The sequence below is a fragment of the Corticium candelabrum genome, chromosome 12 (genome assembly GCF_963422355.1).
Source record: "Corticium candelabrum chromosome 12, ooCorCand1.1, whole genome shotgun sequence".
Lineage (NCBI taxonomy): Eukaryota > Metazoa > Porifera > Homoscleromorpha > Homosclerophorida > Plakinidae > Corticium > Corticium candelabrum.
The window spans coordinates 7,115,645-7,142,946 of record NC_085096.1 but is presented as its reverse complement, the minus strand read 5'-3'; the positions used below and the strand labels follow the sequence as shown (position 1 = coordinate 7,142,946).

Here is a 27,302-nt window from a genome sequence, read left to right as displayed (position 1 = left end):
CCACTTTCAATACTCTGTGGGTGTGAGGCAATTGCAAGCCTGTGATGGAAGAATTCTTGATAGTAGAAGACGGCGTCTCTGCAACTAGCACATATAGGATGGGTGGTAAGGGGCAGCCCTGCTGCACTCTTCGTGTCGGATAGATCTTTCGCGAAATCCAGCCGTTGACGATGACACGACTCGACACGTCTCGATACAATGTCGAAATGTATGAACGAAAAGTCTCGCCAATATTCATGGCTGCCATCACTTTGTCAAGAAAGGACCATTTGACACGGTCAAAGGCCTTCTCTTGATCAAGGCTGACAAGTCCAGCTCATCTGTCTGTCGCCTCGCAGTAGTCTACCGTATCTCGTAAAACGCGACAGCTGTATCTTATCGACCTTCTCGATACGGAACACGTCTGATCTTCGTGCACGATGACCTGTAGTACGTTCGTCAGGCGAGACACCAATACTTTGGTCAAGATCTTATAATCAAACGATAGGAGCGATATGGGTCGCCAGTTCTTGAGGTCCCACCTTTTTCCTTTCTTGTGTAAAGTCTGATCACTCCGGTCCGCTCACTCGTACCAAGTCTACCATTAGTTAGAGCCTCGTGGTACACATCAAGAAGATCTGACTCGAGAAAGACTCCAAAAGCGACGATAGAATTCCACCGAAATACCATCAACACCAGGAAATTTATTGCTCGCCATTGAAGCCAGCGCCATGCGTATCTCTTGCACAGTAATAGGTCTATCTAAGTATGCACTGTCTTCCTGTGTCAGTCTTCGATCAAGGCTTGCGGTCAGTCGATCGGCTGATTGTTGGCAGATAGAGGAGGCAGAATACAAACATTCATAAAAGGAAGCTGCTTCTCCTAACATGTCCTCCGTCTCGTAAGTGTTTCCTTTGTGATGCAGCCCTGTCATCGTATTGTTCGATTGTTGTTGCTGTTCTAAACGAGCACACAAGTGTGTCAACTGTTCTCTCCGTTTGGTCCACCGTAGACGAGAACGTACCCTGGCGCCAGCGGCATTTAAGCAATCCAGAGCGCGCAACTTGTTTTCGGTTTGACGAAGACAATCATGCTTACTTATATTGCAATCCTCTCATTCGGCCGACAAGTGGTTGTGACACTCAAAGAGTGTGGCTTGGAGATGTTTCCTTTGGCTTTGCATACTTCTTGCCCGTTCTTCACAGTGAGTGCGAGTAAGATCACGCAAGTAACATTTACCCACTTCCCACCAGTCGATGATCGAAGGAACCGTTGTTTTTCTGCTCGCCACTCAGTACAAGTTCAACTTTGTCTACAAATTTACTGTCTGTTAATATGTCTACGTTCATGTGGAAATAGCCAGGACTTCAATTCGTACTCGTTTCCAGAGGTATAGAAGCGAGTACCACTAAGTGGTCCGACCACTGCCATGGTTCTATGTGGACCTCACTGACATTGAAACAATCGTTGCTGCACAATATTAAATCCAAACGCCACATCTGTGTACCCCAGTCATTATGTCGTTTCCATGTGAAATCTCTACAGTTTGGATACCTGGACTGAAAAACATCTTTATCTTGATCAACGAGCTTAAACGACGGGCACCGGGATCGGGTCTGTCACGCAGGGCATTGAATTTATCTAAGCGTGGATCCATGACAGCACTGAAATCTCCCAGGATCCAATGGTTGGACTGTCCCACGAGAGGTTCTACCCAAGACCTAAGAAATTACACTCTGTCGACACTCGTATAGGGGCGGTATACACACGTAATGTGGTAGACACTTCCCTCTATTGTGTCCGATGCCGATGTCTGTCATCCATCGTTATCTCTGCCAGTACAGGAAAAATTGGAGTGAGCACGTTTGGAGATAAAAATAGCAACACCGTTGCTGGGATGTTCCCAGATTGCATAAGACATCATAAGAAGGAAAATCTTTACTATATTCTTGAGCTTCCTCATCTGTAGCCCAGTGAGTCTCTCGAACCCCAACAATATGAACATGAAGAGAACACAGAAAGCGACTTAGAGCAAAACATTGCAAAATGTTTACAACACAACTCGGACTGAGTTGTTTCTTTGCTTACACTGCAAGCAGTGCCAAACACAATGCTTATAAAACATCTGGTTGATGGTAAGACCCTACATATGTATATTGTAAAAAGATCACAGGAAGGAGGAGGTTGTACTAGTACAGAAATACAATCCTCAACTATGCCCCTGTAGCTGCGTTAGGATACACACTAGCAGGACAAACATGGTTGAAATAACGTGGTTCACATAACAACGTCTGAGTGTATACCTAAAACTTCAAAAAATGATCAGCAAGTAAAACAAAAAGCCCAACAACAATAGCAAATATTTTGACTTTAGTATGGATGCATGTGTGTGTGTGTGTGTGTGTGTGTGTGTGTGTGTGTGTGTGTGTGTGTGTGTGTGTGTGTTGCATGTACAGTAGATGTGCTCAAACACAAATAGTTGTCCAACACAATCATTATTACCTTGTTCAAGATATTCCAGACTTTCCTTCTGTCTCTTCATTATCGTACACATTCTAATTGAAATAATATTTGTAAAATGTCTGACACAGGGCACTCCATCAGATTACAAGCATCTACTAAAATGTGTTGCCACAAGAATGTTTTAATTAAGCTTTATATTAGTTGAAGCTGTGGTTACACCGTCGCTTCCACAGCTATGAGCCTTCTGAATACCATGAGAAGATTGTCACAAAAATTATAAATTTAGACGTTATTTTCCTTTTAAGCACTCTACTTGTAAAATCTACTTACCGGTATACTCATACAAAACCAATGTCGTTTTACATGACTGAAACGTCCATATGTAGTCTGCAGTTGTCAAAATATAGTAACACAGGGTACCAGTAACAAGAGTTAGCACATACAGGACATAAAAATTGCTTACGGTTACTCAATGTTAGGTTCACATCTAAATGTCATAATCCACAAAAGCGACTGATTTTGCATTACTAAAAGACAGATAAGTTCTGTTGCTTCCAACAAGACCTGGCAATTGCAAACATGAGTTTACACTTTTTTGGTAAAATACGTTTTCATGAACGTTGCGTACAAATCTGGTTGACAGTTTGTCCATTGTCTCTGGTTGCCATGTACAACAAATCGCAAATACTGTTCTGTGACTGAACTGCACTGAGGCATAGGTAGCAAATTCTTGAGTGTGACAGACATAGCTAGCCAACCAGTCACAAACATCGGCCACACACTGGAAATCAGTTCACCCCTATACAATTTGAGTACGCTACTCGCCAAGTCTCGTGACTTTTACAGTCCTGTTTCTTATCCCTTGTAGCTGAAACGACTGTTCTATTTCGACTCTATCTTCACAGAAACTTGGATTTCCTAGTTATTTCATTGGTTGCATGGATGTAATAGCAACTGTTTATCCAAGTAATTAATAAATAGCAGATTATCAACTATATAAGCGAGTCAGTGTATATACACGTGTACATATGTAGATGTTCAATTTCATCTGATCTCGGTAACAGTGTGACAAGAGCTACCCTGTTGTGTACCCTGAACTATCTACTGCACTGCCAACAAAACTTAGATGAAACCACAAAACAATTTATTCAATTTCACAAAACAACTGAATCAGTAGTGAAGTCAGAGTCAAAAAGACAAAAATGTAAAGAATGCTTTGGATCACCAAACAGCTTACCAATACCAAAAATGAAAAGTCACATGCAAACTCAGACACCAGTTAGTATAAAATGGTCAACAATTGTTAATAAGTACAAATGCAAATCAGCAATGCCATTGTAAAACTCTGCAGCATCAGCAAAACCCAATCTTCTTCCATAAAGTAAACTTCAAGTTAATAATATGCCTTCTATGGAAACTAAAATTCCAAAGCTTTTATCCTACATGCATCTCCAAGATCAATATACACACTCTGTGGAAAAGCTCAAAGGGGAACTCCACCGGAAATATAACAAGATCTCAAAATGTAGGCTTTATTGTGAAACTTTGTGCTGTGCTACTTTCAGGCCAGCTGTCGCTTTGGTAACGGAGAAAACGGGTGTTATGTACGGAGCATGCGCCAAGCTGACACGTCATTGGCGCTAAGCTTTGCCTACACCAAATGAATTGCCTCCGTAGCTCAGTTATCTTGCCAGTAAACTACACGCAAACTAAACAGGAATGGTAACTATAGAGGGATGTTGTGTTTTAAGGCCTTAGAGAGCTTTTTGTAATAAAAGTAGGATACTAGAGACTGTTTTCTCCCAGCAGACTTGACCCTCTCCTCTCACAGGAGATGAACCTAGCACAACTCAACAGTAATTAGCGTTTGCCTTCACTCTATTGATCTACGATGAGAAACATGCACAAGGTTCAAGTATGTCAAGAAAGCATAGACGTTCTCTCTGAGAGACCTGCTGAAGGTAGACACGCCCCTCCTTCTTGTTCTCTAGTCCACGCCAAATTTAGGTTGCAGTCCGGTGTGCTCAGCTTTGGCGATCAACATGGCTTCTAGATGTCTCATAAGCCGCGCTAGAGGATTGAGTATCCAGGAACGATGAAGGGGTGATATATTGTCATGGTCACGAGTCTACACACTGTGCAGGGTGAAACAACTTACGTACTACAGTACTAGCTACACCGTCTACATCATTGCGCTCGTGTAAAAGCCTAAGGTTCAATCAAAGCCATTCTAGAAGCACCTGTAACACTTCGCCCAGCCACTGTTTGAAAGGGGCGTGTCCCCTTACTCAGATCTCTCCAAGAGAATCTCATATTTGCACCCTCTGAATGTTTCTCTTTGTAGATTAATAGAATGAAGGCTAACGCTTATTACTGTTGAGTTTTATTGAGCTAGCCTCATCTTCTGCAAGAGAAGAGAGGCAAGTCTGCTGGGAGAAAACAGGGTCTACCATCCTACTTTCATTGCAGAGAGCTCTTCTAAGGTCTTAAAACACAAGATCCCTCTATAGTTACCATTCCAGTTTAGTTTTCGTGTAGTTTACTGGCAAGATAACTGAGCAACGCAGGGAATTCATTTGGTGTAGGCAGAGCTTCGTGTCAATAACGTATCAGCCTGGCGCATGCTCCATACATAACCCGTGTTTTCTCTGCTACCAAAGCGACTGTTAGCCTGAAAGTAGCACAGCACAAAGTTTCACGACAAATAGTCCCATAGCCCACGCTGGAAAAGTCGCTGTTTTTTTGTTTGTCGCCGCAAGAGTACGATCTAAATTTTATGTACCGGGGTTTTCCGAAACAGCGCCCAGCCGAAAAACCGCCCAGTGGGCGATCTTTTGGAAACGGTTCTCATTTACAGCCCATGGGCCGCTATTGAGAATCAAGATTGTGTTATGTGAAGTCGGAAGTTACTACGTATTCCGAGGCCGCGGTACTAACGTGCGTTACTTACCGTCGGGCAATACTAATACGGTACCACCGTAGGGTAACCCTAGTACCACCGTATGGCGACCAGACAGCGGTCTTACACCGTGGAACAGAAGTTGAGCTTTGTCAGAATGCTGAAAGAAGAGTTTGGAAACAATGTAAGTCTTGCGTCACGTGAGCTGGGTATTGACCGGAAGAGGATACGAGAGTGGAGAGACAAAGAAGGAACCTATCTAGAAACGCCTGACAAGAAGCGTAAGAGGGCAATTGGGTCTGGTCGTACTCCCAAGTTTCCACACATTGAACAACAGCTGTTCACGTGGTTTCAGAGTCAGCGCGAAAAGCGCCTTTCTGTCAACTACTTCCGCGTACGAGAAGAGGCCAACAGAATTCGAGAGGAGATGGGAATAGAAAAGGAAGAATTCCTATGCAGCAATTCCTATTAAGCGCCCGGGCGGCTATTGAGAGCGGACATTTGCCCAAGAAATTCTCATTTTCCGTGTTACGGCCCTGGGCGCTGTTTCGGAAAACCCCGGTAATGAATCACTAGCTAATAACTAGAGTAGGCTGTGTGTGTGTTTACAGCCGAAACGAAGTGTCCTTTCCTAGAGAAAAGGCGATCTGAATGACCACTCAGTTGCCATGGTAAAAATGGCTGTCTTGGCCTAGAATCGGGCCAGATCTGCTTCCTAACTAAAATACCGTATTCCCCCTGTAATAACTCCCATACCGAAATAACGCCCATGAACGTATATACGCTCATGTGCAACAGATCAGAACTGTCAGCCCAAAAAAACACCCATGCCCAACTATACACCCAAGCATAAACCCAGGATACGCATGCGCAAACACAACAAAATGGGGTCCGCAGAACTTTCATCTCCATCTGTGTGCATTTGATGAGGTGGTGCCAGTGTTGAGTGAAAGTGCTAACTGCTAGACTCATGTCTTCGTTGCAATTACCGACCCAGATGCTTTGACCAGCTTCAGGCCGACAACTGTGGTTTGCATGTGTATACATAGTGTTTAGTTTCTGCGTGTATGCTGATGCTGTACGGATACCAGTACCTTTGATCTTGCAAATGGATAATTGCAAGCTTTTGTGTATTTCTGTCTTCAAGTATTTAGATGATGACTGGCCAAACAACAGCATTTTGCGACCATGTATACGCCTGGAACCAAAATAATGCCCATGCCCTAGTATATGCCCAGAAAAAATATCTCTTTTCTATAAGCCCAGGGCGTTATTACGGACGAATACGGTAGGACTTACCAGAATCAAACTTTCATTCTTTTCAATTGAATATCAAAGCTCGAAAGGCCCAGTTGTGGAGATTTAGGACCTCGAAATTGAGTATCTGGGATATTGAGCAGTGTGGTTGGCATAGGAGTGAGTAGGAGTGGCTGAAGATCCGTTTTTGCAGTTTCCGAGTACGTGATACGAGTTTGTGCTACAGTATGACTTGCCCACCCAGAACGATAGCCCGTTTGTCTGGAGAGACCTTGGATGATCGACGTCAAACTCGAAGCACTCTGCCTGGTCTTGATCTGAGACGATGCCTTTTCTGTCAGGCAGAAAACGAGAAAAAACAACTGACGACTACTAGAACAGATCGTTCGTTGCACATGGGAATGCACAGCAGGTACCTTGTTGAATGCAGCGCGCATCCGTCAAAATGACAGAGTACTTCTAGAGATAGAAAGTGCAGATTTACACGCAAAAGACATCATGTACCCTCCACCGTGTTACAAGAACTACACGTCTCCACAATATTTCAAAATTCTAGTCAAGAAAGAGGTAGAAAAAGAAGAAGAGGAAGAGCGAAATGCTAGCGGTCCTAGTCGACATGAACAAGCTTTCCTAAAACTAACAAAGGAGGTACAAGAAAAAGTAATACATGATACGTCCTCAGTCACCCCCCCCCCCCCTCAGACCTATGCTCGTCCTATTGCGGTTATTTGCATGACGAGGAAGTAGCAGTAGAAAGCTATCGAGATGACAAATTGAAAGTTCGACTGCTTAAGCACTTCCAGTCTCAACTGTGTTTCCATTGACCACAAAAGCGAAACGAGTCCCAATATGTCTTTAGTAGTGCAGTGCCGCCCACCCCACTTGTTGAGCGTTGCTTGCTTGCAGCTAAAAGCTGCAGCAGAACGCTTATCATCTGATGAGGACATGTCAATGATTGACATTGAAGATGAGGTAGTCACCACTAATAGAGAAGACGCTAGTGAAGCATCAATTATATTCGCAGCTGCTATGATTTTGCGGAGAGAACTGCTTTCTCTGAAAAAACCAAATGCCCTTTCCACCACATCCCTAAAATATTAGTGAAACTGAAGTCAACATCCCAGTTTGTCTGTATAACTTTCTCTGCTGGATAGTATGTGGCGATCAGTCATGTCAGCCTTTGGGTTTGTCTGAGCAAGTCAAAGGCATATCTCCTGCAATAAGATGGCGAATCCTTTCAATCGATCAGGATTTAGTTTATTGCACGAGTCGAGGTAGAGTTAAAACGCCTAAGCACGTAGCTCTGCCACTGGCCTTGAAGCATATCACCGGCACCACACAAGTTGTAACAATCTTTAATCGATTCGGTCACGGAATCTCCGAGTCACAGCTCAGCGAATACAAGAGAGCAATGGTGTTGAAGCAAACTCAACAGCAAGAAGCACACGTGGCAACTGTTCCTTCGAACATTAGATCTTCCGTCTTCACAGTTTTCTGTTGGGACAATAATGATATTAATGAAGACACTCCTTCAGGTGCTGGTACCACCCATTGCACAAACGGAATCGTTGTGCAGCAACAAGTGTCCACCGCGTCCCCATACCTGCCCACCAACCCATCCTGGCCAAACAGACATCGCCAGTCGGTCACCTCTCCTTTAGAGGCTGAAGTTGAATACAATGCTGGAAGGAGACAAGGGCCACTGCCAATAGGTCTGTCTGCAGAAACAATGGTTCTCTCACAGAGCGACCGGTCACAGTCAGCTGACTTTACATGGATTCTAACTCGTCTTCAAGAAAGTGATAGCTTGATATTAGGCCAAGTGAGCAACGAGAAAAAAATTCCTGGCTGGGCGGGATTTAACTCTTTGCTCCGACATGATGATGAGATTCGCCTAAGCAATGTAGGTTACCTGCCTATCATACCTACATCACCTACGCAGCTTTCGACAGTGTATCGTTTGCTAAAGCGGTCTATTGCAGTTGCCGATCGACTACAGCAGACTTCGGTTGTCATTGTGCTTGATCAGCAATCTATTGAAAAGCACAAGAGATAGTCTGGAAACACAGGGCTGAATTTTCAAGTGTTGTATTGCAGATGGGTGGCTGCCACACATCACTACTTTTCTTGCTGTTATTTGAAAGCAATTTGCAGATGCAGGTCTAATTGACATTCTCATCGAATCTGCGATCTTTGGCATAAATGCAGTTAACGGGGTTATATCAGAAAAGCACTATAATCATGCTGCACATGCTCATAAGACCATGATGGAGCCAATGTACCGCATTCTGTGGAAACAATTTGAAGAATATCTGGTAAGGCAAGCTAATGCAAACGACATGCTTACAGAAAGTCTACTGTCTTCTTTGGCTGCACTGCGGAGAAGTGTGTCCTCTCTATGTTTCAATAGTTTGCAAAAATTAGACGGGTTCAAACTGTTGTTCAAGAGATTTCGCTTGTTTTGTGTTTCCTGGGTTCTTCGGTTGCCAAATTGTGGTTGACGTACATCAAAATGGTAAGTATTCTCCTTGATTTTATCCATTCAATTCAAACAGCCAACTGGAAATTACGCCTGTGACCACAAGAAAGATGATCCTTGGTTGTTTGCTTATGACAGAGTTAATTACAGCCGATATCTGATGCTCTAATGGTGTGAAATGACTGCTTTACCCGAGACTCATCGTGATGCATACAATGAATTCATCAAAGGGGAATTTTGTGTTCAACACAGTGCCTCGGCATTCTGACAAATTGCAGTAGACCAAGCGATTGAGCAGACAGTTAATCGTGACACCAAGACCAAGAGTGGTATTATAGGTTTCAGTTAAAAACCCAAGGCAGTCCAGAAATGGATCATCAACGCCTACCAACGAGCTGAGATCTCCAGAAACTGCCTGGACATGGCAAGACTAGGCGAAACTACCAAAAGATTGCACTAGGATTGTTGTGAAAGCCGCGTCAAGAAAGATGAAGCCTCTGTGCAGGCTGTTCTCGAAACAATCAGAACAGGTACAAATCCTTTTACAGCTGAAGATCATGATAATCTTTGCAATATTTCGTCTGGCCTCTTACTACACGCCTACGCCATCGAAGAATGGCACTTCATGCAGTTTGTAAACAAAAGACTGATGTCGCAAACTGTCAATTTTTGCGACCCTCTACCCAAGCTAAAGCTGAAGACTGTTTCGGCACTGTTGAAGTCAAGATCTGTGAAAGTTACAGGACATGAAGTCGTAATCTGTGCTGATCGACACCTGTTCGCTAGATTGCTGGTTGTAGCGCAGACCAGGGCATTGAACTTGTGTGATGTTCTTTGCTTTGAACTGGGCCCTGGGCCCTGGTCCATAGCAACAATGGATGGAAGTTTAGTTAAGACGCCAAAGTCTAAACTTCTCGATTCATTGGAGAAGCATGTTCCTCTAACTGAAAATGTTCCTAGTGACTGTGCGTGGATGATTGATGTCATGGTATTGCTACAAGGGATAACTGCAGTCCCGAATACATTTGCAGATCTTGCTTACAAAGTGTTTGAAATGGTCACTGCGTCTTTTCTATTGGGTTCTGTCTGCATAGACTTTGTGATAGACCGATACCCTACCATTAGCATCAAGAGCTGTGAACGAAGCCAATGAGCAAAGCAAGGGATAGTAAAAAATTCGAGTGGCCAATTGATCTCAAAAGTGCCCTACACAATGGGAAAATATTTATCTGCGGACTGCAATAAGTTGGATCTGTCAGAGTTCCTTGTCAAGGAATGGGTAAGGCCACAATATGCTCGAAAACTTCACAATCGTTTCTCCTTCGTCACTCACGGCACTACCTGTACTCTTCTAACCAGTAGTGATGGAATTGCAGTTACTGCCGCTGAAGTTCCAGACCTAGAGTGTTCTCACGAGAAAGCAGATACTCGCTTGCTACTTCATGCAGCACATGCAGCTGCGAACAGGTATACGAGTGCAGTGATCAGATCACCTGACACTGACGTTGCAATCTTGGCATGCACTCTGAGTCGTGGTATCGCTACTCGCATTTTTTCCGAACGGGAACTAAAACACGCTTGTGGTACATCGACATTCAAACATTGAGAAGTCATCAAGGTGAAACGGTGTGCAATGCACTTCTTGGACTACACACTTTAACCGACTGTGATAGTACTAGTGCATTCAAAAGGCGAGGAAAGAAAGCTGGATTACAACTTCTGCAATCAGATTCCAAGTTCTGTGTTGCCCTTGCACGCCTTGGTCATCTATTCAGTGTCCCTGATGATTTGTTTCAGCTATGCGAAGCTTTTGTGTGTCAATTGTATGGATCGAAGTCAGAAGATGTTAACAAATGTCAGTACGAGTTGTTCTCTGTCAAGAGCGCACAGGGCAAAAGCCTTCCGCCAATGCAAGATGCTTTGCGTAAGCATGTGCAGAGAGCCAACTATCAGGCCGGAGTTTGGTCACGGGCCCTTCAAGCTAAACCAGACATACCCTCTCCATGTGATCACGGGTGGGAACTTGTTGATGGTAAACTATCAATACAATGGATGATGCAAAAGCCAGCACCAGATAATCTGCTTGTTCTAATCAATTGCCATTGTCAAACTGGATGTGGTTCAGCTCGTTGTTTGTGTGCACGTGAAGGTATGCAATGTACTGATGCTTGTAGCTGTGCAGACTGCGAAAACCAATATACTTCATGTACGCTTGAAATGGACAGTGAGGAAAGTGACCATGAAGACACGTACTTCTAATAGTTAAGTCACTCGGTTAGCTGTGCAGAATGTACCGGTCATATGTTGAGTCAAGTACATTGGTATTTACACGTGTCTACTATAATAATAATATAATAATAATTTATTTTTATCACACCAAGTCTGGTGTAGTTCCCTCATAGGGGCAACATAAAACACACACACACACACACACACACACACACACACACACACACACACACACACACACACACACACACACACACACACACACACACACACACACATGTAGACAAATGACATAACTAACACACAAAATCACTTAACCTACACGTAAAATATTACCATCTACCATATCCAATCCGTGTCCAGGATAACTACGTCTAACTATTAGCAATGCCAGTCCTCTCACAAGTTCATTTCTTGAATCTGTGGCCCATTTAAGAAATTTAGTCTGTAGTATTTTCATCTTAAGAGATGCCTCAACAAATTGTGGACTTCTTTCCACTATAGAGTCTCTGTCTTATACAAAGCCCACGACGAATACCTTTTCGATACGCTTTGTTAACAGACGTCTCTACTATACTTCGTTCAAAATTCCACAAATGACTTCCATATGCAAGAACTGGAAATAGTTGACTTTCCATGATTGTCATCCATACACTATCTTTTGGACAACTTCCACCAAGTCGGCTAATGACACCATTCACAGCAGCATAAAAGTTTCTTTTTCTAGCCTCCAATGTGGTCTGTACCACACAGCAACCATTCATGACAACGCCCAAATGTGTTATCAACTCCTTGTTTGGTAATCTATTGCCATAGGGAAAGACATCTAATTCACTAGAGTGTTTCCATCGTCTCTGTTTGAATGTAATCACGACACTCTTCTTGGTGCTGTATATCAGATGATGCTCATTTCCATACGTAGTACATATATCTAACATTTGTTGTAATCCAGCAACATTTGGGGACACTAGTGTTATGTCGTCTGCGTAAGTCAAGCACCCGAGGTATAGATCTGCTATTCTAGCTCCAAGACCAGAAAAGCTAAGCTGTATCAAAAGATCATCTATATAGAGATTGAACAGAGATGGAGACAAAACGCTCCCTTGTCGTACACCATTTTCAATGCCAAAATGTGAAGAACAGTGGTTGTAGTTGACTTTAAAGCTCTTCATTCATTTGTTTAGCGTCAAACTACTAATTCTGTTGCGTAGATGTAGAGCAGACAAACTGTATCAATAGTAGGACTGCAGAGGTGTCCAAAGTAGCATTTATAGGATTATGTGGTGTTGCCATGGTAACAGGTGATGTCTTCAGTAGAAGTATCGTTCCTGTGGTGTCCATCTCACCCATTCTGTTTGTCCCAATCATAAAATTTAGATCGTACTCTTGCAGCGACGGACTTTTCGAAAGCTGAACTTGGCTGTGTGACTAAAGACTACACTTTGAGATCAGGTTGTATTTCCATTGGAGTTTCCCTTTAATTCCTATTCCTAAGCCTGAGTCTATATGTATGGCCAAAACTGCTGAATTTACAAGTTACAACATGACATTTTCAAACAAAACCTTAAATTCTGTAAAACCCTTTCTTTCAACTGAATACAAGATGGTTGCTAATCTTCTTAATTATTAACTACCATGTCTTTCAATTCATCCTTAAAACCACCTTAAAACGACTAGTCTCTCCTCAATTTAGATGTTGTCACACAAGGAAAAAGTCCCAAAAATATGTATGAATTTTATGAATTTACAACTCCGTTGTTTTCAACTATTATATATGCTTATACAAGAAGCAAAACAATAACACACAATATTAATCCTGATGATTCATTTTCTCAGGGATACTGTTCAAAAGAAGACAATATCAAAACTCTGCAACCCAAAGATCGTAACCATCCAATTCCATAACATACAATAATCATAAACAGACTTCTGTTATGCTAGCTTATTGAAAATAAAGTCAAACATAGAGAATGAAAATAACAGCTACATTTAATATTGCATAAAATAATCCTTCAATTCAGCTGTTTTTCTATCCTTTAGAAGAGTAATAGTGTGCTAAAGTAACTCAAATCTTGACTTGTCATCAATTATTGTGATACTTTTGCTATTCTCTATATCATATGATTAGCATGCTAGAGGGCTTTTACGAGGGGTGGGGTTATCTCGCAAAGCAAAGCCAAGGGCTATAACCCCACTCCAAGTGCTGATAGAGCCATATAGCACGCTAATCATATGATAACCATGGTCACATGACGTGTATACATAAGTGAGAGTGTGATAGTACACAGAAGTAACTCATTGCACACTTGCCGTGCAATACGTCATATAGACCATCTAAATACACACTTGTGTGACTGGTCGCACGTCATGTGACCATGGTATATATACTCTTACTATACTGTGTCAACGATAATGCAATAGTATCAAACTATCAAAACACAAATACATGTACATGCAAATACGGTACACTATAAATGTCCCAATATTTTCACAGACCTAATAAAGTTTATAATAATTGCCAAACCTGCCCAATGCTGCAATCTTCAACTGTTTGCATCGATACAGAGAGTCTCCATACTTCATCAGACGAACATAATCCCGGCCAACACTAAATCAAACAAAACGTCCAGATACACGTAGTAGTGTCACAGTCTTCACACATGCAATCAACTTACTAGGAAACATACCACAATATACACATTAACTACATTCTATCAATGACCTACATTAGTCTGTTTCTCAACTTTTTAGCCAACTCATGCAAAATTCAATGCCCACATAGTCAAGGCAAAAGTACAAAAATTGCTTTATCGGTTTCTGAAATTACAATATCAGTGCACGTAACTGCAATATGTTTAATTAATATTGTCAATTTCTTTGCTCTTTTGCTGTGTTTCTGAACTGCCTACAACATTCAATTAAGCCTATACTACTAATGTATAAATTAATTTACCACAATGCCTAATATTAAAGCCTTCATAGCATCTAACAAATTGCTGATGACAAAAGAACAGCAACAGCAAAATCAGCAGACAGAATACACACAAGTACAGCTGCCCTTGCACAATCCAAACTACACACAGTGCCACTGTATGTATGTATGCGATAGCTGATTGGCCCATTCTTTGCAAATTAAATTAACACATATTTTTAGCACTAACTCTCAAATATTGGGTGGAGACAACACAAATCCCAGATAGCCTATTCCCCGTATGTGTGACAGAATTACGTCATCTAGCACACAGCCATTTCAACATTTCTGTTGGATGTTGCAACTTTGAAGATGTTGCTGCCATTACACAAAACAGGTGTAGCAAATGTGGCACCTGTTCGAAGCACATATGCATGCAAATAAAGGTAGCCATATTTCTTAGGAACCAAGATATAGTTGAAAAATCTTGCTTCTATCCATGTTGCCGGTAATAAACAAGACACTGACAGAAAGTCATCACTGTACCATGTAACAGTGGACATACCATAACCATCATGTATGCATGTACTGTACAGTCAGCCTACCCCTATAACAATAATTACGCGATATTACTGTTATGGCAATATATTCTACCAAGACAAATCACTAAACTGAAATGAAAAACACCAATATGAAGAAGAAGACATACAAAGCTTCTCTAAGGAAGCCAAGCCATTAAAAAGCTACATGTGCATCATACACCATTTGGTCAAAACGTAGTTGTTCTGAGTGAAATTAACAGTTAGTTGCATTGCTTGTGATGAACTTGTTGGAATATGGAGCATTTTACAGTGCAAGATAGCACTGCTGACATCAACTGAAATTGCCCCCCATATATATCCATATAAAGAGTTCTACACATGTATGTCTGTATGTTTGTCCCAAGGTAGAGCCGTCTGCTAATGGACAAGTCCACATATAGCAGATGTTAGAACAGCCTCCAAATAATGAAGCTAAGGCCACACCAATTTAATAAATTGATGCTCTGATTTGCCAGTCCAGTTTTGAGCATAACCAAAATAAAAATAAAATGTTATGAGCACATGTGCAATGATATTATGCTTGCTGTAAAATGACTTGGTAGTACATACATCCTATGACTATGTACAACAATGACATTCCAAGTGTTTACAGTGAATGTGGTCCATCAACTGTTTCAGCATTCAGCTCATTATCTGCATCTTTTGTTTTAGTGTCTATTCTGTTATCTCGCCTTTGTATGAAGTGCAATGAAAATTTCACTTGCTGAAAATGTCCCATGATCTTATTTTTCTACTTTTATTCGATTGGTCGATCCAGGTTTAATGTCCACATACCTGAGCATTAAAAATTTAGTTGGTCTGACTTACCTGCAGTATAAGCAAGATTGTTCTGATGACTACCATATTTCCTCATTTAAACACTGCAGCATTTATTGCATTCAGACCTTGTAAAAATGAGACATTTATTCAAAAGGGGTGTTTGTTCAAGAGTGGCGTTTATTGCATTTAGCATCTGACATGTTTTACTCGACAGCACAGCTGACTTTCTTTCCTTTCATGCCTACCCAAACAAATACCAACACAGTAGTTCTTTAATCACAACTACAGTAAGTATGCTTTCAGAGTTATTTGAAGAGTGCTTATTTGAAGGCTGTGATTATTGCTTTCAGCTCTCATAATAGTGCAGCATTCGTTCAGGAAGAGCATCTAAATGAGGAAATACAATAAGCAGTTTTGGATCAACAGCAGCAACGGTATTAATAAAAAAGAATGATGCAGCAGGTGGCACTGCTGTTTCATTGAAATATCCCAGATTCTCAAAGACAACACCATGACATGGTGAGGACAGGCTGCCACCTAAGAATGCACCAACCAGCTTATAACCTAAGGCCTAAGGCTTGACTCATCTATCTACTAATGTGGATTACACCATGGAACATGGTTCAACAATTAGGAAACCCTTTGACTATTGATGACATTCTCTAATGGCAGTTGAAAAAACTTCTGATAGGTGTTTCTATGCATACCACCTGCATCCAAGCATACGGTTCAATCTTTGTTTGCAATTCTTGCCAGCAAACTATCCTTATGATCAGAGAGTAGAACTGAATTAGCACACCCTTTCTCACCACATCCCTTCTTTGTGTAAATGTGTGTCTTGTTCTGTGACCTGTCTTTGTTTCTTTCTTTTACTGAATGTAATTTATGCCAAACCAATTAAATTTCTTGATGCTTGGATTTGCCGGTCCAGTTTGAGCTTGACCAAAACAAAAATAACTTTGATGTGCTTATATGCAATGATATAATGCTTGCTGTAAAGTGACTTCGCAGTATATACATCTCAGGGGTACGCATGCACTCAACTTCCCTTGCTGTTTTCTAGCTGGAGCTCAGGATAGCACGTGGTACTACACGTGATCAACTTTGAATGTGCTTCTTCCTTTTTGCATCGTTAATTAATTAATCTGTTCCAGAGCCCTACCGAAAAAGTAGAAGTATAAATATTCAAGAAAATTCAAGGATCTAGACTGTTTTGAAGGTCTATAACTTACCTATCTATATAGACGCTGCAACCACTACGTGTAAGAAGAATTACCAGTACACCAAGCGAGACCTAACAAAGTTTATTATTGTGGTTCTCCAGAGACTGTCTGCTCGAAAATGTTTGCAGTGAAAGTACCAGGTTCAAAGGGCAGTTCCACGGAAAAAACCTACACTTTAAAAATAGCTTTTAACGAGAGAATTTGGATGGCATTAGTGTTACGTCTGTATTTGCCTCTGTTGTTGAACTAAAAATAATTGCTTTCTGCAATAAATGATGTTACTGATTTCAAAGTCAACAAAAGGTGTGTCTTTCGCCCAAACTAATGATAAGTGTTTAGTGGTAAGTGCGGAAAGTGTACCAGACATCCGTTTGTGTTCTTGACTACCGTCACTCACTTATTTCTCTTTCTGGCTTATACACAAAGGGTGAGAGCTCCATCTCTTACCAGGCGTCAATCAGCAGAGAGGCACAAATGAGATCAGCTATGGTATCGCTCTATGTTCGGGAAACGCCCACCCCACACACCCAACACAATGACCTACTAGCATACATAGGATGTACTGCAAGCAGAAGAACATGCGACTACAAACTAAAAGATGAAGGTTAGCTTGTGTAAATAACTTGTGAACATTCTCTTTCATTGTTATGTTTGTGTAGCAAGTATAGGTAGAATGCACAAGAGTTTAGATCCTGCCATCTAGAAGAGATCCGCGCATGAATCATGACTACAGTTTCAATAGCCTTCTAGTCAACGCTGCTTCTTCTGTCTAGAAACCCGAGTCGGAGTGGATACAATATTACCACTTACCAGTAAACGTTTCCCATTGCGTCATGTGAAAGACACTCCTTGTTGTTGACTTTGAAACTGGGGTTTCAAAGTCCTTGAGAAGCAATCATTTTTAGTTCAACAATGGAGGCAAATTGAGACGTGTAACTAACGTCATTCGGATTCTCTCGTCAAGACCTATTTTAAAGCCTAAGTTGTTTTTCCGTGGGACTGCCCCTTTAAAGAAAAATGAGAGCAAGGCAAATGACAGCGATTTCAACAAAAACTCGATCTGTAGTCTAATGTATTGGTGTGTCGATGTTACTGTGTGTATTGAAATCCAATCAAATAGGTTAGAAGTGCACCCGTAGTTCCTGAAGAATTGGCATGTTGTGAGGCCTTTTCGCTGTTGGTGCACGGTGGCGACGGGGATTCTAGTGAGTATCAGCATGTACCCGCAAGAAAAAGGAGGAAACTTACTTCAAGATATGTGGAAACAAAAATATTTGATGGTTCCTGGCGAAGTATCACATAAAATGGTCCACATATGATGTGATCAGCAAACGACGTTTCATACCGGCTTTACACTAGACGATTTGACTCGAGCCAATTTCTGGCCCGTGCTAACTTGGCATGATTGGTGGCGTGTTTAGACTATTCGGGCTAACTGGGTGTAGTGGTGCATTTGGCATGCTTTGTGCAAGCGCAAGAAGAAGACGTTACTGTTTTGCCTCTAATTTTATTTCGCCAATTCCGACGCAAAACTTTTCTAAAAGATTCTTTGACATGCTCATCAAAGTCTTTAAGGTTGCGAATACGAGACGAGAAATACGGGAATACACAGAGCAAAATATACTATATGTATTGTTGCCCCGTAACACAAAAATATGTAACACGTGGTTAGGTTTAGGTCCTACGGTTTAGCTCGGACTAATTTAGCACGGACTAAATGTACTTAGCTCGAGCCAACATCGTTTACACAAGGCCAAATTAGCACAGGCCAGTTTGGTTCGAGTCAGTATCAAACTCTAAAAGACAGCCCTACTAGTCAAAATGATATTCAAAATCACAAAGATTTGAATAAGGTTTCAGTGTGCTGAATGTACGTAACAAGCAAATACTGCACCTCCTTAACCACAGACACTAACTGCTCTAATGGCGTATACTAGCGGTAGACTCCAGACCTGCATGTTACTGAATTTCCATACAATATTGGCAACATGTTTTGATGTGTGTGTGTGTGTGTGTGTGTGTGTGTGTGTGTGTGTGTGTGTGTGTGTGTGTGTGTGTGTGTGTGTGTGTGTGTGTGTGACGATGCCTGCCTGCCTGCTTGCCTGTTTGTCTGTCAAAATAATCTAGTGCTCACTTTAAGTGCCATAGCACCCGTTTCCCACCCCTGCATCCTACGACTACGCACAAATGACTCTGCAAGGGTTAACAATGTATGTGGTCAAGCGAATGCTACCACATTCCGCTCGATATCAGCAACTTTTCTTTTCATGTCCATTTTGCTATCCCACATTTGTATGCAGTGCAATGAAAACTGCAGGCCTTCAAAATGTCACATCATCATTCCTTTCTATTTCAACAGGTCAGTCCAGGTTTCATGGCCAAATATCTGAGCATCAAAGATTAAGTTGGTCTGGCCTTATGTATGCAGTTATCTATAGCAACTTCATTCTTACACTTCTATGTGTCATAACAGTGGACATACTTATCAATGAGATGTACTGCTGTCTTCAGCTGTCCTAAAGCAAGTTTGTAATGGTCTCTGTCATAAAGGACATTCATAAGATCACTGTAGAATGGATGGACATCTTCCAGAACAGGAAAATCCGATAAAATCTGCGTAAGTTTGTCATGAAAATTCTGTTGAGTGAACTTGATCTTCTTCATGTAAAACTCACGAATACGACCAATTTTGTAGTGTCTACACAAAGAACATTCTGTTATCAAAGAAACAGTTAAACACACCGAGAAAAAAGGAGAGAAATAAAACTGACAGAAAGAACTTACAAACATACATGATACATACTATAGCACACAATGACCTAATCACCTGTTCATATGTTTCTTTTGCTTTGCTACTACAGCTATGACATATCTCAAAGAATAACTATATAAACCATGTGTTTATATAGTTATTTAGTCTGTGTTAGCCAGCACAAGCTAACACAGCCAGACTGCTACTGTACCTTACTACCGCAGAAGTTAGACAGTGCTAGGAACTAGTACCTCCATACAATTTTCAATATCTGTATTTTCTAAACAGTAAAACAAACATAAAAATAAATGTCAAGTGGCAGTTCGAGTGGGCTGTATAAAACAAACACCTCAAGATGAAATTGCACTAATGCAAGCATGTTCACACTGGTAGCTTACACTCTGGTAAGTTACATTATGCTTGCAGTTTGACTGCAACAGCAAGGCTTCACTGTTCTTGCTGTTGCTCAAATCAAAAAGCATTCTATCTTTCCTCTACTAGACAGAACCAAGGGATGGGCATTGTGATCTGGCAACTTAAAAAGCTTACAATAGAATCCCTATGCCTAAAGAGCTTCTTAAAAAGAAAAAATATTGTGAGCATTCTAGAACCACCTATGGAAAGAAAAACAGAAGAAATGGTAATAATAAACAAGAATAGTAGGACCTCGCTACATGTACATCAGAACAAGTAGATGTAAACATTTTGCTACTTCAGTGCACTAGCTAGTTAAGAGACTGCCATAGCTAAAACTAAATGACAACTAGACGTAAAGGTAACTCCAGTGACAGAACAGGAGCATAAGTGTGTAGGAACCACAAGGGCCACGGGAGGACATGGGCCCCAATCAGCAGCCTATGGTCACTCACTACTGTACATATAAATAGATCATCGTGAAAACGAGCAACAAGTGGAGGAAAACGAGGAGCTCCAACAGATGACAGCGCAAAAGCTACACTTGCGCACAGACATCCTGGGTACATAAGGTTACCGCGCATTGAGGTTGCCCCCAACCTGGATGCCATTCCTATGCCTTTGAGAAGAGATTTCTGTACATAACTCTTGAGCTCCTGCTGTACAGTCTAGTGAGGAAGTGATCACCTACATATTCAATACTATATTGGCTTGAACCTGGTCCAAGACCGTGTTCTTCTTCCATTCGAGATCTTGCTCTACATGCCTCCATGCTACTTTTGATGTCATAACAACACAACCCAAATAATTGAAAACCAAACATGGCACTGAAATAGCTCTAACAACCCTTAGTGCATAAAAATATCCTCTGTGGACGATGTAAGCAACAAAGCAGACAAGTGTGTCAATATACAGTGCATGCACTCACTGTTATCGCTAGTGTTAAAGGAGAACTCCAACGGAAATACAATCTGATCTCAAAATGTAGGGTTTATCGTGAAACTTCGCGCTGTGCTACTTTCAGGCCAGCCGTCGCCTTGGTAGTGGAGAAAACGCCTGGTATGTATGGAGCATGCGCCAGACTGACACGTCATTGGCGCTAAGCTCCACCTACACCAAATGAATTGCCTCCGAAGCTCAGCTATCTTGCCAGTAAACTAAACGAAAACTAAACAGGAATGGTAACTATAGAGGGATCTTGTGTTTAAGGCCTTAGAAGAGCTTTTTGTGACAAAAGTAGGATGCTAGAGGCCATTTTCTCCCAGCAGACTTGACCCTCTCCTCTCACAGAAGATGAGGCTAGTGCAATAAAACTCAACGGCAATTAGCGTCAGCCATCGCTCTATTGATCTACGATGAGAAACACGCACAAAGTTCAAGTATGTCAAGAAAGCACAGACGTTCTCTTTGAGAGACCTGCGTAGGTGGACACGCCCCTTCTTGTTGTTCTCTAGTCCTACGTCCATGTCAAATGTAGGTAGCAGTCCGGTGTGCTCAGCTTTGGTGATCAGCATGGCTTCTAGATGTTTCATGAGCTGCGATCGCGTATCAAGTATCCGGGAAAGACATAGGGGCGGTATATTGCCATGGTCACGAGTCTACACACTGTGCAGGATGAAACAACTGACACACTACAGTACTAGCTACACCGTTGACATCATTGTGCTCGGGTAAAAGTCTAAAGCTCATCAAAGTCATTCTGCACCTGTAACACTTCACCCAGCCACTGTTTGAAAGGGGCATGTCCACTTACTCAGCTCTCTCCAAGAGAACCTCATATTTGAAACCTCTGAATGTTTCTCTTCGTAGATTAATAGCACGAAGGCTAACGCTAATTACCATTGAGTTTTATTGCGCTAGCCTCATCTTCTGTGAGAGGAGAGGGTCAAACTTTGCTGGAAGAAAACGAGGTCTAGCATGCTACTTTCATTGCAGAGAGCTCTTCTAAAGCCTTCTAAGAACACAAGATCCCTTTATAGTTACCATTCCCATTTAGTTTTCGTGTAGTTTACTGGCAAGATAACTGAGCTATGCAGGCAATTCATTTGGTGTAGGCAGAGCTTAGCGCCAATGACGTGTCAGTCTGGCGCATGCTCCGTACATAATCTGCGTTTTCTCCGTTACCAAAGTGACTGTTAGCCTGAAAGTAGCGCAGCAAGAAGTTCACAATAAAGTCTACATTTTGAGATGAGGTTGTATTTCCATTGGATTTCCCCTTTAATTAGCTTGCCAGATGTCAACAATCCCATGAGCCAGTCAATGTGTCCAGCCCCTTCTCACTCTTTAATGTTATTTAGCAAGATAGCAGCCAAGGATTTAGCACATTAGTGCTTCTTCATAATACCGGTAGTGAGAAAGAACGGACAAGACACAGTCTAAAGATATACCAAGAAGCAAGCAAGAGCAAAGACAAGTCAATTGTAATTACCCGAGGCCACGATATCCGAGCTAAAGGTATAGTAGTCATCTGACCAATGACCGTATGACCATATTTATACTCGATTAGCGCAGATGCAATTCCGACCAATAGACGAGAAGTGGTGTCATTACCGACCAATAGATGGATGTGATGTCATCATAAGGCTCCACCTCTCTTTGTTAGGTAGCTGCTAATGAGAATTCGGCCATTGGGCAGCCATCCTGTACATGGTGTTCAGTCCTTTGCTTTACATAAGGGTTTAGCACATAGAAACAACGCCTAGTCTACGTTTGCACGTGCATGTTTTCCCACAAACAACCAGGCGTTTAGAGAGCGAAGATGCTGGATTCAGGTGCTATGCAATACATCTTACTGTTCCCGACTTGTAACATTTTGCTTGTTCCACAGTGTTTCTGCATAGTGGTTCTGCAGTCTGACAGCTTGAATTTTCAGTGTGGGTGGCTGAGCAGGCATGGTGTTGTTGCAAAATTTGTGAAGGGACCGTGCATTGTCCATGGCAGTGCGTCTGTTTGTCGGGCAAAGCGACTGACCTGCAAGTTCGCAAGTCTGGAGATGCGGCTTTGCATCTTCGTTTAGCTAGACAATGCATTGGAAACCTTAGCTGAGACGAGTGGGTTGTGCTAAATCCTCAGCAAAACATTATCACGTGACGAGATACTGTGATTACATACACCCGCCAAGGCTTTAGCACTGTAGTGTGCTTCTCTATTCATAGCTATAGCAAGAAACTGTGTGAAGCACAGAAAGACTGACAATAAATGTCACCCTTGGCAATTGCAATAAACCAGACAAATGACAAAGAAATAGGCATAGATCCAAAAATTTCAGCTTTGAGCACACAATTTGAATCCTGAACTAGTAATTTTGATATGCAGTAAACTAAAATTGTCCTCACTTGTCACTTGAAATCGTGTTCTGCGACAATTATTCATGCGAGACTAGCGGTTTTCTTGAAATCCCCAGCAGTGTACGATCCAATCTAGAGCATATGCTCGACACATTATGTCTTGTTGCCGACTACTTTCTTAATTAACTAAGTTAATTAAGTTAGTTAAAAGTGAGCACATTGAAGTCGAGAGTGGAGTAACATGTCTTTGAGTCTCTGAGGATCACTAACACCATGGGCTGTCTCCAGCAACCCAGCTCTTGGGAGTTACCTTCTAGTAACACGTGAACCTCCGTCGAGCTTTGATTCAAATGAAAGATACGAAGCAATACTCACTGGGAGTAGCTTGTATCTGGAGTAGAGTTGAGTTGAAATTGATTATGTTTGCTATCGTCTAGACAATAGATTCATCTAGTAGAGATCTGGGAGAGAATTTACCTTTTCGCAACCAGTGTCGCCACTGCAAATAGCTCATGTGAGCACTATAAATGTGTATACATAACACCAGTTGCCGACTGCTCCTTCCACCGACCGTAGACAAGATAGAAGCCGGCACTACCGCCCCTACAAATTTGTTTCAAATCCTGTTGGCAACGCCGGCAAGGATGGTGAACGGTATACCGCCGGCTGGGTGCTCCCGCCCACCAGTCACTTCACTCCCCTCACCGAGAGCCTCTATTTTAAAATTGGCACAGTATAGAAGTCATGAGACGTCATGTGCAAAACCAGGTTGGGGAAATTTAAAGTTCAACCCAATATCTACGGTATCCGTAATTGGCGACTAGCATTAGCAACGAAGTCCCATACGTAGCACGCTTCACGTTTGTGCATACTACAGCAACAAGATTAGATGCCCGTAGACTTTCAGGTAACGTTACTTGAAATACAACATTTCTGTTGTTTCTGATCAAAATTGACGTCTTTCTGGCTAAATTGTTTCTCATGCCAAACAGCACTTAGTGATTGGCCACCCGATCATTGTCTTTTGTTGCCATGTGTGACACAATAAGAATAATGTGTCGTGATTGATCACTTACTGCATGCTATACATTCCTGAAGCGTCACACACATATATGGTCATTCTTAGTCAGCAACAAAGATTAGGTGCAACTAGAACCCCGTTAGTATACCTCCTCGTAAGTCACGTGACTTCTTCAACTCACAATAATGTTGTTACCGGGGTATGTTTCTGTTTGTTTTTCAATCAGCAGTAACAATTGATTCTGCTCTTCTAACTCCAAACTGCTCTGCACTCCCTGAGCAGATGCCAGTACTGTACAGTTCTGGCGAGAAAACTCTACATACTATAAATTCCAGATGACATTGTTCTGTATATAATACCGTTATTGTATGAAACCACACGTACTGACAAAACACACGAATACACACAGATGCGACAAAACGATAAACAACAAACGGAAACGCAGACTGACACGTAAAGGCAAATAGGAACGATCACAGAGAACAAGAACAGACAGATAACGAACACAGCCAGACTACAGTCCTCAAAACCACCTGTGGATGACTGTGGGAGTCTTTCTCTGTGTCTTCGACAGAATAATATCAATGAAGTCCTTCCAAACAAGACAAATATTTTATTAGTTAGCAACCATTCCACAACACGTCTCATACCTTAGCAGAAGGCACGACGGTAATTTTCTTGAAATTGTAATGAGACATATTCCAGCAGCAAACACGTGGGATAAAATTGTGTACGCATGCGCGTCCATCAATGCTACGTACGTATATAAAATGTCCGCTAGAGATAGCTAACGCGCGTTAGATTCTTAAATTTCAGACCATTACGGGCATGGTAAACGTCATACAGTGTACACTTGTACTACACTGTAGTGTACATGTGTACTTTGTACTACAGTTACATACGTTATATACGCGTTCGCCTACAAGACGGATGGACGGGGCGGGCGATTTTTTTTTTTGGACGAGGTTTGGGAACTTAGCCGCTGCAGCGAATGCGCTTTGGTGTACGAGGCTACCGGCGCGCCAATTGATTCTTGGTAGCGAATTGACATGTTACAACCGCGATTTTGACATAAACGAACTGCTGCCTTTTTGCGCATCTTTCGAGCAGTAACCTGCACCGTTTATTGAAAGGGGGCCTCAGTTTTGAGTGTCGTCCGCTAAACGTTGCTCTCTCGGCACAAATCGACTTCAAATAAATTGGACGGCAGGTAAAGTGATTTTTAATTACTATGTTTTGCGTTTAAATAAAAAAATTGCAGTTTTCTTGAAATATTTTTTTGCGTGCGCGCATCTGCTACGCACATTATTATTAATTAACTGGATTGAATTGTGTGTCAATATTTACATTGTGGCGTGCACTGCATACATCAAATTGTGTACTTTTTATTGCAAATTTATTTCCTGTGTCCAATTAAATAATATGCAATTAATTAATTACCAATACAATTAGAACAGTGCAAAGTACTCAGGCAATTTAATTCTATTTCACAACTACTCCTACAAAAGATTTATTAACAGATAAACACTATACAATTAAAATGGCAGCATACCATATGTGTGTGTACACAATATTTATTAATTAAGCATTATCTAGTTGGTATAAACACGTACATGAAATAATCTATAGACACTTCAATACTCATTACAAATCAGATCATTTAATGCAAACCACATAATAATTACTAATGCATAGAATCATTGTAGATGGATGACGACGACGTATTCATAACTCTGCTGGTTGTCACACAGCTACAGTATTATTGAGGTAATGTATGTTTAGAGCTAGCATTGGTTTTAATTAAATTACGTTAATTAATTTAAGTTCAGTTACTTAAGTTGATGGTATCAGTCATTGCGTTGTTGGCACTTATGGGTATACACTGTATATGCCTTTTGCCAACTGATATTGTATTGCAAACTATATAATTATTATGGCATTGTTATATGGTTGGTGACGTGAATGACAGTTATATAATTAGTATACTGGTGTGTGTGTGTGTGTGTGTGTGTGTGTGTGTGTGTGTGTGTGTATGTTAGAGGTAATAAGAAATAATTGTATTATACCTCTTTGTGAAGTGATGAAATATTTTGACATTCACTAACACATGTACAATCCAAGAGAGATGACATCTGTCTTTTTTGATGATTTGACTATGTGGCCTTACGATTTTTGTTTTTGCTTGTTTTGGTTTTTGTTTGTTGAGGTGAAAAGTTTAAACCACTGTATCTGTACATTGCTTCTGCACTCTCATAAAGAACATTCTCTTTTTACGAGTTTTCAGATCATTCAAAATTTACTACGCTTTTGAGTTAGTTAGTAACTTGATTCCGTATTCCAAAACTTAATTGTCTGTACTGGCAAAGGCAACAAGTAGACAACTCGAGGGAGTCACTTGGACAAGGCAAATAGTAGCATGGGGCAGCACGTGCAGTATGATCGAGTCAACTTTCTCATTACTATCAATGGAACTAGAAATGGTTGCCAATTATTGAGCAACATTTCTGCTATATGTTGCTGAGAAAAGTCACCAAGATTTCTATTATACTGCAAATAATAATTCAATTGTTCATAAAACCAAGATAATTCAGTCTGAGAATCAACAAAATCATTCTCTCGACTGCATGGCCAGCACAAACCCTACTTAAATTATGTTTGTCCGTCCTATTGTCTGCGGTCTGTTTGCCCGTCTGTTTGTCAATACATATGTTTTTATAAATCATCACTATAACTTACACCAATGCTAATTGCATGTCTGTGTCTGTCTGTCTGTCTGTCTGTCTGTCTGTCTGATTCAGATAGATTATTTGATTTTGACATTCAAGGCCAAGTACATTAGTCAATCTATGCCTTTGTTGTTTGCAACGCCTGGTTTGCTTTCACAAATTCCTAGCAAATGTGCAAGTAGAGTGTATATGAGAATACAGTATTTGTCTGTCTGTCTGTCTGTCTGTCTGTCACATATATTTTCAAACATTCATCTATCATACAAAGAGTGCTAGGCAATGACATAATGTTTTAGGTGCT

The 27,302-nt window shown here is 41.3% G+C and overlaps 2 protein-coding genes across 2 annotated transcripts; both read right to left on the bottom strand.

Moving 5' to 3' along the window:
- Nucleotides 1-11,779: 11,779 nt before the first annotated feature.
- Nucleotides 11,780-12,478, bottom strand: LOC134187699 (uncharacterized). Its single transcript, XM_062655851.1, has one exon. It carries the CDS (start codon nt 12,476-12,478, stop codon nt 11,780-11,782), a length of 699 nt encoding a protein of 232 aa, XP_062511835.1.
- Nucleotides 12,479-13,709: 1,231 nt separating this feature from the next.
- LOC134187698 (GTP-binding protein 4-like) lies at nt 13,710-25,010 on the bottom strand. The gene is made up of 5 exons (XM_062655850.1): nt 24,926-25,010; nt 24,809-24,867; nt 19,284-19,499; nt 13,831-13,914; nt 13,710-13,734 (listed from the first exon to the last, which is right to left on the bottom strand). The coding sequence occupies exons 1-5, from the start codon at nt 24,971-24,973 to the stop codon at nt 13,710-13,712; spliced, it is 432 nt and encodes a 143-aa protein (XP_062511834.1). The 5' UTR covers nt 24,974-25,010.
- Nucleotides 25,011-27,302: the final 2,292 nt, after the last annotated feature.

Coding starts and splice junctions, on each gene's coding strand:
- LOC134187699 (XM_062655851.1), bottom strand. CDS start 12,478: ATGAAGAGCTTTAAAGTCAACTACAACCACTGTTCTTCACATTTTGGC.
- LOC134187698 (XM_062655850.1), bottom strand. CDS start 24,973: ATGTCTCATTACAATTTCAAGAAAATTACCGTCGTGCCTTCTGCTAAG. Junction 24,868..24,925: donor CCGTCGTGCCTTCTGCTAAG/GTATGAGACGTG, acceptor CTTGTTTGGAAG/GACTTCATTGATATTATTCT. Junction 13,735..13,830: donor AAGATTGCAGCATTGGGCAG/GTTTGGCAATTA, acceptor GTGTTTTGATAG/TTTGATACTATTGCATTATC.